Source organism: Orbicella franksi, chromosome 3 (assembly GCF_964199315.1).
Source record: "Orbicella franksi chromosome 3, jaOrbFran1.1, whole genome shotgun sequence".
NCBI lineage: Eukaryota > Metazoa > Cnidaria > Anthozoa > Scleractinia > Merulinidae > Orbicella > Orbicella franksi.
This window is the reverse complement of record NC_138147.1, coordinates 29,939,947-29,951,548: the sequence shown is the minus strand read 5'-3', so window position 1 is coordinate 29,951,548 and position 11,602 is coordinate 29,939,947. Positions and strand designations below refer to the sequence as shown.

Below are 11,602 nucleotides of genomic sequence, written 5' to 3'. Positions count from 1 at the left end.
ATTGAGGCTTTTGTTTGTTTCAGAAAAATTAAGTACAGTATATTTTAAGGGATATTAATCTCTCCAAAATACAACCATTTTTTTCTGAAAATACCACTTTATTATAATTCTTTTGCAAAGCAATATTAATATCTTGGCTGATGTGCGACCAGCAAACTGTAAATATTCACAGTAAATATTAACAGCTTTAACAGTTATGAAAAAAAAACTCGCCTCTCAAAAACTACAACAGATAGAAACAGTATTGCCATATATCAAAATAACAACTCTTCTTACACAATTTCTTAACCAGTTCGAAACAGCTCGTAACTTTCGCAGAGCAATTTTGGAAAACGGCACACAACTTCAATCAACGCTAAAGGAGCTCAATCGCAGTTTTTTGGCCGCGCACAAAATTACTTTTAAATTGAAGGAAACCTGAAAATAGTAGTTTACTAGATAGAAAAACACCTCAGAGATAACAATAATAAACCATGAAGGAACAAGGATGGCTAAGGATGGAGAAGAGTAACACGGATTACAAACGACGACCTTGAAAAACTTAGGCTCAATATTGCAAGATGAGCAAACCGTGACTTCGCTCCTTCAAACTAAATTCATGTCTGCTGACTGTCATTTTCCTTCCCTTCGTTTCGGCTCTTTTCTTCCCTCTCTCAAGAGGTCCAGAACTTCGTTCTCAGGCTCTCTCTCCTGGCAACGAGGTTGAGGATTCTACAAAAATTCTGGTGCTGATGACGTAGGTCTACAGAGATCTATGTGGTGCCATGATTGGTCGATCCTCGATTTTGAATTTCCTTGCGTGCTGGTAAAATTACACATGGTCTCTGCTAACTTAAATCAATGCCTTCAATATAGAATTTGTGTAGAATATAATTCATCTTTTGAGCGGAAGAATTGAGCGAGCGGAGAGTGACGCTGTTTATTCAAGTCCACACAAGTTTCTCTTCAAAGAAATGTCACGCAATTAAACTAATTTAATTCATCGGATTCGTCAATACAGCCTTTTCTCGTAGGAATGCAGACCATGGACGCCTCCTTCGACTTGCGCCGAGGGAGATCTCTTCTCAAACTTGAGTTGACCGCTGTACATCATGGATCGTGTTGCAGAGAGGCTCTGTGTGCCCATATCTTGGCAGCCATGTTGCAGGCCCGTGTAGAGGTATGGCACAAAGCTGTGGACACTCCCCTTGTCCGGCACGGTACCCGACACCCCTTGCGCTACTCTCATTCTTTGGCTTTGCACGAAGTAACGACTTTGACTTGATCCGTGTTCGAGGGCGTCCAGTGAGCCCATACCTGAAAGAAAACAAGCCAACTCAATAACTGCAATCTTAGATAGAACTAGTTTACACAAACTGAAAAAAAAATGCCTAGATTTTCCGGTTATTCTGACCAAAACGTTGTTAAATGAAAGTTGGTTATTCCCCTCCCCTCTTGGGGGGCGACTTTGTTGTGGTCTGATTGCATCGTAGTCTATACACGGACGTTTTTTATCTTTCTGCGAGTTATTTTTCGTGGAGCGCACGAGCGATGCGAGCGTGAGAGCAGGGCGGAAAGAGGTACTTTTTTCCCGCTCAATCCCGCGCAATTAAAATATCGGTAATTTCTTCCAGGGATACAGGAAATAGTTTTTTAACAGGGGCAATAAGCACTATTCTTTCCGTAGTTGAACTTATCTGCGACGGCCACTTTGGGACGAAATTAATGGCCATTGCACGGGGGTGGCCACTATGGAGCGGTGTATGTATTAGCCCACGGCTGGGACGAAACATTCAGACCGCTTTAGGTTGTTTTTAGTAAGGTTCGACTGCACTAGAATTGAGCTGAGTTTTGGTAGTGCATCAGGTATCTACTGGAGGTCTTTCGTGCTTCGTGTGGCCTTATGCAACTAAGCTAATGAGATAACAGGTTTAGCAGCAAGATTTTAAAACCGGACATGTTAATCTGAGTCAATTCCAGCTGCTTGTGTGATTATATCGTGTTTGCAAAGGATGCCAGCTATCTGCGGGAGCCTTAGCGAAATAGCTTTCACCTAGAGTTTGCTTAATACCCTTTCACAGGAAATTAACACTTCTGCTCATTAATTAACGTATTTTAGAGACGAATGGAAGAGCAAAATCGCGAATGGCGCACTGATAACACTTTCTGTGCTGCAAATAGGAAATATATTAGCAAGATAGCAGAGATACACATCAAAATGTTCAGAACTGAACAAGATGAAGTCCGCTCGATGGAGAGGCTGCTTCGAATTTTAGGGCAAAGTAATTGAATTGTTAACGCACGGATCGGATCTTAGTGCGCTGCAAATTCTCGTAAATTTCATCGAAGATTCTTTCCCAAAAGTAAGGTGCTAAACCATTAAATTCGTTAACTGTAGACTTAAAGAAAGTGATGTGAAGATTTGGAAACAACTTGAAAAATGAATCATTTCCAAGTGCACGCACGGGAATGGAAAGCTCTTGGTCAAGGGCTTGAACTGGTCAAGTGTTGAACGGCAAACATATTTTACGACCAACGATACAAATGGTCGTCAATGCATCATCTTGTGTGCTAATGAACGTGCTAATTCCTTTGTGGCTTTAGCTGAAGCACACGGGGTAAAGACAACAACATTAACCTCGGTCGAGTGGGATTATCAACGAAAAACTCCGGAAATATCTTGCGGCAGAAGGGTCAGTACCCTTCAATCTCAGCGTAACCTATTTAAAAAATATAATTCGATTAATTGCCTTCGTGCAGTGGTACAATAGCTTTTTCGCCCAGATTAAATAGCTCTCACATTCAATTTTTCTGTCCATTTCTTGATGTATTTTTTGAAGACACTAACAAAGAAAAGCGGCTAACTGTTCTCATGGGACTTGAATTACCTTTTAATTCTCTTGCTTGAACTTTTTTTTTTGCGCAGTTGCTTTATCAAGGAAAAAGACTTGATAAACAAGTTTAATATCAAGAATAGCAAATTTTGCTCCTCATACGGGAGAATAGACTTGTTTTCGTGCAGTGATGTGTTTGTTGAACTTGAATAAACACGGTAATATCATGGCATGTCAAGCCCGCTGAGTCAGGCCGAGTACTCTTGTAATTTTCCAATTATATTTATAATGCGGAAATCCTAATTAAAGTCAAGCTGCAAGTTACTTATTTCTGCTACAGCTTTTATAGCAAGTATGGACTTTGGAAAGCAGGTTAGGACCACAGGCAACCTAATCCTTACCTCGATACTTTTTCAGTCGCACGCCATCCGAGAAAAAGTACTCGCCAGGGGTTTCTGTGGTACCCGCCAGGAGTGAGCCCATCATGACGGTCGAAGCGCCGAGAGCAAGCGCCTTGGTAATGTGACCAACGGATCTGATTCCGCCATCAGCAACCACAGGTACCCCAAACCTTCGCGCGTACTCCGCGACCCGGAAGACGGCTGTAGCCTGGGGCCGACCGACTGCCATCACCTCTTGTGTGATACAAATTGAACCACTTCCCATTCCCACGCGCAATGCATCTGCGCCCGCGTCTATGAGGTTCTTTGCCTGGGCAGCGGTTACAACATTTCCTGCAATGATCTGCGAAGAAAAAATGGTACGAAAATCACTTAGCTAAGGGACGAACCATTATTTTTCAACCCCGAGGGGGTGGGGGAGGTTGGGCAATTTTCTGGGGGATAAAATTGTTTTGTCATCTTTAGGTTGTGCATGATGTTTTTTGGTAAGCAATAACTTGTGCAAGAATTTTTTTTTCCAAACACACCCTAGCTAGTAAAAAGCATTCGCTCGATCTTTTTTTTTTTGGAAATTGCCCAACTCCACCTGCCCTCCCTAATCGTAACCGCAAGTTAATGTTTTGCGGAGCTAGTCCTAAAAGCTTTACAGGGCGTACTGCTTGGCCTTTGGAACACGTCAGTATTTCTTTGTACTTCGCCACTACATCATCACTCCACGCAAGTTGAAAGCACAACATCGAAGTGAGAAATTTTGTTGTTAACCCCAACCTGAACAAGATCGATATTTTTTTTTGTCAGCAACCACATTAACTCCTTCTACTTCAGTTTTCAAATTACATTACAGTCGCTTTCATGAGTGTATACAGTGTATATCCGGCTGTGCATCAGATCTACATAGTTTTAAGAAATGCTTTTCAGTTACGCAAAAGCAAGGAGACGAAACGTTTTTGTGATAATGATTAGCACGCCTGCTAAAATTATGAAGAGTCTGTTAGTTGCAATTGTTGATTCGCACGTATCTTGACTAAGAAAGCTATTGTGAAAAAATGACATATTAACCTGAAGATCCGGGTATCTCTCTTTGGTGTACTTTATGAGATCGATTTGGAAAGTCGAGTTTCCCTGGGACGAGTCCAGTACAATCACATCGACACCAGCTTGCACCAGAGCCTCGATTCTGTGCTTGTCTTCCTCACGCGTGCCCACCGCGGCTCCGACCAGGAGCTGTTTCTTCTTATCTTTTGACGCCAGGGGATATTCGCGGTTTTTCTTGAGATCCGTGTGCGCCATCAGCGACACTAGTTCTCCGTTATCGTTGACAATGGGAAGCTTTGCCTGTTAAAGGAAAAAAAAATTAAACAGTGTCAATAGTTACTCGATAAAGCCAACTCGGATACGAGCTCGGGGATAATTCAAACTATCGAACTTACGGTTTTTGTCTTTGTGAAAGATACGATCCAGGACTAATGAAGAGCCGTGTAGAGAGGGCTGGACTCGTGGAGGATCGGAGGTCATCTTTTTAGAGGTGTAAGCTTAGAGCGCTAACAAAGGATCCGCTTCAGATAAGAGTCTGCTCCAGAAATGTGCCCACTTTAGACAAGCTCAGCTTCTTAAGACCCGCCCAAACGATCGCAACATTTGAACGGAGCATATCGCAACATTGTTGCGTGCGTTTAGCCAACCTGTTGCGACGTGTTGCGACATGTTGCACTGAAAATCGAACTAGTACGCATGCTCGGGCGTAATATCGTTGCACGCACCTTGCCAAACGACTACAACATCATGCAACATCTCCAAATGTTGCATGAAAAATTTGCCAGTTTCAAATTTAAGCCAACAACACCCAACATGTCGCAACACGTCGCAACAGGGTGGCCAAACGCGCGCAACATGTAGCGCCCAACAATGTTCCAATGTGTTGCGTTGAAATGTTGCGATCGTTTGGCCGGGGCTTTAGAAGCGTATTTGCTTTAGATAAAGGGTGCGCTCATAGGGATTCCACGTTAGAGCGCTATTCACTTAATAGAGATTTTCCAACGAGGAGCTCTCTATGGTACGCCAACCAAGTGTATAACAACATACCTTTTTACTTTTTTGAAGGATCTGATTGGCTTCCTTTAGCGTGCATCCTGAATGGGCCACAATAAGCTGTTCCCACGGTGTCATGACTTTGTCCAGCGTTAAACCGTAGTCATCCTCACTGAGAAAGTCAATGTCACGTGACGTGACAATTCCAACTAAAACACCGCCGAGACGACCAGAATCTGAATAAGAATCAGCAGATGGTCAGTTGGATAAAGGTGCGAAAAGTGTTTAGCAGATAGAACAAGCATTCCTAGTGGTCAAAAGCGCCTCCCATTCTACATTACGAGCGGGACTCAAAACCTAGCTCTCCTATATACTACCGAAACGACACGGTAATATTCGAAGCAAACAAAAATAAAGACAAAACTAAAGTTCGTTTGGCCTCTTCTGATGCTTAACTCGAGAATTCTGGGTATAATTTGACGAGGAACAGCATATTTTGTTCAAAATAACTTAACTATTTAATCAGGTACGTGGCGACACTAGACGAGCGACAAGCAAGTTGCCGGACGCAGGCGACCAATTTTTAGCGCCAAACCAAAAGCTTGCAGACACAAAATATTTTTCACGTTTTGCAATCTGATATGGTTTTTGAAATTATAAATTCCTTTCCGCAAATATTCAACGCCGTCTCCAGTGAGAAAAGTTGCAGCGACGTCAGTGCCTTTCCCGTTCAAAAACATTGACGGCAGGACAGTAGAGTTTTTTCCGCCTGCTGAATCCTGTTTTCAGGCGCACAAGTCGCGTGCAATGCTTACCCAAGAACACAGCAAGAGCACCCCCCGACTAGAGCTCGACCCAGTCCCTCGTTCGACCTCCCATGTGAAACTGATCACAGCAACGTACCTGTCAGCGGTATTCCAGAAAAACCACACTTCTTTTTGATGTCCATGACATCACGTACAGTGTGACCCGGGCTAAGAACTATGGGATCACTGATGAATCCTTGCTCAAACTTCTTGACCTTGCGAACTTCGTTAGCTTGGAATTCCATGCTGCAGTTATGATGGAGTATTCCTTAGAAAATGAGATAAAACAAAAAAAACGAATCTAAGATGTGTCAAACCACAGCAACAAGGCGGTGAGTCAAGCTGCTGATCCGTCGCAGAACTGGGTGAGTAAATTGGCAGACAAAAGACCAGTAGACGGAGGCAAGATCACGTTTAATTCTTCCGTTACTGATACTTGCAGCCGTAAGACACGTAACGCTTCTCCAAAGGTGCGTTGCGTGACACTTTTGTTTGCATATTCTTTAGGTTGGTCAGTGCACTCGCGAACGCAAACAAACTGTGAAACGTGTCGCTGTCCAATCTTTTGTTGTTGTTTAGAGCAAGGGTGTAGTAAGACGGGAAGGGGTGGGGTAGGGGAGGGGGAAAGAAATGTTTAGCTATCCTTCGGACGGTCGACTTCGTTCGCTCCATCGGCTCTCGACTGCTCTCCCATCCCGGGTGCGAATCTCCTGCCAGTAAGGCTCGATTTCGTCTTCTTTCCATAAAAGCAATTGATTCGTCTTATGTGCACGCAAAGTGACAGAAGTGGCAAAATGCTGCATTTTAATATAAACCGTAACATGGTCAATTTATAACCGAGAATCAAACTATCACGCAATTTTATAAACATGATTCAATTTGCAAACCAAACCAGCAATAAGCTAATTTGATGGTCTGAAAAGATAACGGAGTGATGAACTCGAACGTCAACGTTTAATTGTTTTGTTGCGTGACAAGTTGTATGAATATTGTTTGTTGATCATTGCGAGGTTTTCGATGGATAATTAACGCAATATAAATCTTAAAAGTGCAAATAGAGAGCCTATATGTGACTCAGTGCACGCCAAAATAATGCAAACAGTGGAAGTTGTATAAAACGTCTGCTTTGAAAGGTCTGCATTTGGACGAGAAAATTATACATGAACCGGGGGGAGATGCCTTCGATTTCTTGTTTTCTTTTGTTCCCTAAAGTTCAGAAGATTTTTGTTTTCTCGTAGACATCAAGCAACGTACAAACAGGTCATTTCACCTCTTACCTATACCACCATGAAGGGCCATGGCAATAGCCATCTTCGATTCTGTCACGGTGTCCATCGGCGAACTGACAAGCGGTGTTTTCAGAGAAAGTTTTTTTGTAAGCGCCGATGTGAGATCAACACTGTCCGCTGTGAAATCGATGAATCCCGGTAAAATAAGGAAGTCATCGTACGTCAAACCTGCGCCGTTACCAAACAACTGATTCGCGGTGAGCCCGTCTTCTGGCACATAGCTTGTGTGACCACTTATTAAATATTCTGCCATGTTGATCGTGGTGTAGTCCTGCGTTTAGCTAACTTCTGCTGTGTTCGGATCTGTCCGTTCTAAGGAACTTTTAACGCTGTTGATAAGTTGTTGATAACTCAGATCTCGTCGATGATTGACGATTTATTACTTTTCTTCTCGTGGGTTACGAACGCACAGGTTCTTCTAAACAGTTCGGTGGCGTGAACTAACCCACCGCGTGCTAAGCCGGTTTCTCTGATTTCCTTCACGATCGGAGAAGTTTTCTTCGAAATCGATGCTCAGTGACTTCCCTTGTCTTTCTTGGTGCTGTTATGTAGAACGTTGACAGTTTTTGAAGATTCCTTCAAGCTGAAGAGCGGTTCTGACACTTAGTACACGAAGTTTCGAAGTTTCACAAGCGCCCGGCACAAGCGCTCGTGTTAATAATGAGATGCAAAGAATGTTGTTGACGAAGCTGCCGCGATACATTTCTCCTGGGGCAACTATGCGCCACAAATTTGCATGCCGCATAAAATGATGAAAAAAGAACAACGGTTTCAACACTGATTCAGGTCGTACCCGAAAAGATTGTGGCTTTTCCCAATATGGCGCAGTTCTCTCTTTATTTCGTTTTTTCTCGCGTTATTTTAATTTTGAAACTTTGATATTGAAGACAGATTTTACAAGGACATGAATAAGTACAGCAAAATACTCGGCAAAATTAACAATGAAATGCGCAAGACAAAAAGCGAAAATAAATATTTATTAGTTTATTCATTCATTTATTCATTCATTTATTTATTTATTTATTTATTTATTTATATTTTATCTATTTATTTATTTACAAATTTGCCAAGTGACAGGTAGAAATTCAAATACAAAAGGACATAAGTCGCCTACAAGGCCAAACTACTTAACATTAACACGGAGTTTTCTACATGATTGGTTTAAAAAACTCGCGCCACTTTTTCTTTATCTAATCAGAAGTAAAACGTGATTGATTGGTTCACTGTATTGTCTGCGTCCTTTGTGACTAGCTAGAGTGATTACTTTGGTTTTGGTTTTACGACAATCAGTATTGAAAACCGCCCTAAGAAAGAAGAAAACAGGATGAAAAGATTTAAATCAGGAATAAGGAATCAAGTGATCTGAAAAACTGAATCTTGTACGACTTGACTGTGAAAAATGAGGGAACATTTTCACCCAAAGTATTTGGCAGAGAATTTGGTTGTACATCAACATAAAATCTTCTAGTTCATGATTCAGTTCTTTAATTTTGTCTACCGTCAGATGCTGATTTTCAGTCATTCATTCTCTCTGCAAAAATATTTTTAATCTTAATACCTTTACTCTCGCCTCAATAGACGAAAAATGCATGTTACTACTTGGGTTCGAGGCGTGAACCGCAAGCAAGAAGTGTATTTACAATGCTTTGTTAACATAGTTGCTGAGTTTTCCTAAAGCATTTTTGCATATTCAGGTATTCAATATATTGCGACAAGTAAGTCTCTGATCGGCTGTTTCCAGGCGACGAGAGCTTGTGGAACTTCGAAACTTCGTGTGCTGAAGTAAGTCTCATCGGCTCATCTCTCGTATCTGCTGGCCAGCGGTTGTCACGAAAACAAGTCAGGTGATGGTGTGACTGGTTCTTTGCTTTCTTTTGCGACCTGCAACGCCTCTTCACTGGACCTCTCCAACTCGTCAACTAAATACTGAAGCGGGTTGTCAGGTCTGTTGTACACAATTTGGGCGGCGAAATTCTGTAACGAAACAGGACAGTGAGTCAACCAGTCAATCATATCGCGTCAGTCAGTCATGTCCGGACAGACAGTCAGTCAGTCAGTCCAACAGTCAAACAGTCAAACAGTCAAACAGTCACACAGTCACACAGTCCAACAGTCAAACAGTCAAACAGTCAAACAGTCAAACAGTCAAACAGTCAAACAGTCAAACAGTCAAACAGTCAAACAGTCAAACAGTCAAACAGTCAAACAGTCAAACAGTCAAACAGTCAAACAGTCAAACAGTCAAACAGTCAAACAGTCAAAAAGTCAAACAGTCAAACAGACAAATATTCAAACAGTCAAACAGTCAAACAGTCAAAAAGTCAAACAGTCAAACAGTCAAACAGTCAAACAGTCAAACAGTCAAACAGTCAAACAGTCAAACAGTCAAACAGTCAAACAGTCAAACAGTCAAACAGTCAAACAGTCAAACAGTCAAACAGTCAAACAGTCAAACAGTCAAACAGTCAAACAGTCAAACAGTCAAACAGTCAAACAGTCAAACAGTCAAACAGTCAACCAGTCAGTCAGTCAGTCGGTCTCAGGGAGTCAGTCACTAGTCAGTCAATCAGCCCTGTTATCTATTTACTCATAGTAAACTTTTTTTATAGTAAAATTTTCTAGTAAACTCTTAAGCAATTGTGGAGCCAGACTACAAGCAAAGCCAGAAGCCTGATATGATACACATAACTTGTTGCAAAAATGTTATTAGGATCGAGCATACGGCTAGAGCTGCTTTAATTGTTTTTTTGGCTAGTTTTGCCGTTAAGAGAATAAAAGAACTTTTTACGGCTTAGTTAAAAGCACATAACTGTTTTGCATTTACAAATTTTCAACACACAAAATTACCTTCTTTTCAAAATCTTAGCGTCGGTTTTATTCTTAAAATATTCGTTCGGTTTCGCAGATTTCTGTCTCGATATTCTTATAAACCACGTAAAATATATTCTTATGAAAAAGAAAGAGTGTAGTCCCCATGATTTACAAATCGCTCTTGGTATACTAGTCTTTTTTGTTGGAAACAGCGAAAAAAATCTTTTCCTGGTCGGTTTACTTATATCTCGTTTTATCCATAGGATGGAATTAACAGATTAAATCATTAATAAAATACTTGAAACCTTATCTAGTTTCAGAGCAAAGTACAAAAATCTAATCTGCATTTAAGAGAGGGGTTAATATTGTTTCCTCAAGAAGTATTTACTTTGAACAGTGATCAGAATTCCTGTAGGATTTTGGCCAGTGATTTGTTCAGAGCAAGAAAGAAACTCTACTTATGATTATGAATAGAGCAGATAGTATTTTGATTAATGATACCCAATTCGGGAACATCTCACTTTTCAAAATGTAACTTAAGTAACAACAATTTTAATTTTGTAAAACAACCATGAAAAGATCACGTATTATGTTAATCATTTGTGTGCTATTGACCGGTACTTTCATGGTCTTATTTTTAACGCCGGTTGGTTTCTAACCGATAAAATAATACAAGGAAATGTACGTCAGTCGCTTGAGAAAAATAAACGCTTGCAAATTTGATCGTGCTGCTAAATGATCGACAAAAGCCAAAATAAAATTACTAGGCTCTGCCGGTTGAATTTTGCGTATGCGATTTCACTGGAGTTGATGGCGGCATGGTAAAATATTCGCTACACAAATCTCACCTGAAACAGTCTCAAAATTTGATGCTTTTCCAAATATTTTACCGACTGTAAGAAGGGATTCTCCTCAGGCGCGGGGACTCCGATTTGCTCTTCTTCGAAGTTTTCGGCGGCAGCGACTGGGTCAGTCTTACAACTCGCTGAGGCCGGCGAATTATCTTCAACTTTTTCTCCGTCAGCCGTCACGTAACTTTTGTCTGTGCAGTCAGAATTCAGCGACAAGCTTGCTACTCTTGATTCGAAATGTGAATCGCCAATGTCATTCTCTAGAGCCTCCTCATTTCTTTCGACATTATTGTAGCCAGAAACAACTTCGTTAGTGTTCAGTTCAGGCGCTTCACTTTCTATCGAAGTCGAATTCTTTTCCATTTGATTTGTGCAGTCACGACTCGCAGCATCTTCGCCGGCAATTTCGCCACTGTTTTTATCTGTTAATGTTTCTTCATCTAAATACATATTTTCGCTCATGACTTGTTCAATTTAAAAGCCTTCGGACCTTACATGAAAGATTTATAGTAGGCAGTAAGCGTTTCACACACCAATATATCCATTTACATCTCTCATTGTTTTCAGAATGCACGGTTTGTGTTGAATTTTTATTGAAAATGC

At 41.1% G+C, this 11,602-nt stretch overlaps 2 protein-coding genes across 2 annotated transcripts; both read right to left on the bottom strand.

Annotated features, from left to right (window-relative positions):
- Window positions 1–77: 77 nt before the first annotated feature.
- On the bottom strand, window positions 78–8,333 carry LOC145481854 (inosine-5'-monophosphate dehydrogenase 1-like). The gene is made up of 6 exons (XM_081460411.1): window positions 7,326–8,333; window positions 6,146–6,316; window positions 5,297–5,478; window positions 4,274–4,549; window positions 3,215–3,557; window positions 78–1,296 (listed from the first exon to the last, which is right to left on the bottom strand). Exons 1-6 carry the CDS (start codon window positions 7,588–7,590, stop codon window positions 992–994), a joined length of 1,542 nt encoding a protein of 513 aa, XP_081316537.1. The 5' UTR covers window positions 7,591–8,333; the 3' UTR covers window positions 78–991.
- Window positions 8,334–8,337: 4 nt separating this feature from the next.
- On the bottom strand, window positions 8,338–11,520 carry LOC145481894 (uncharacterized). Its single transcript, XM_081460458.1, has 2 exons — window positions 10,997–11,520; window positions 8,338–9,311 (listed from the first exon to the last, which is right to left on the bottom strand). The coding sequence occupies exons 1-2, from the start codon at window positions 11,459–11,461 to the stop codon at window positions 9,165–9,167; spliced, it is 612 nt and encodes a 203-aa protein (XP_081316584.1). The 5' UTR covers window positions 11,462–11,520; the 3' UTR covers window positions 8,338–9,164.
- Between the last annotated feature and the right edge of the window lie 82 nt (window positions 11,521–11,602).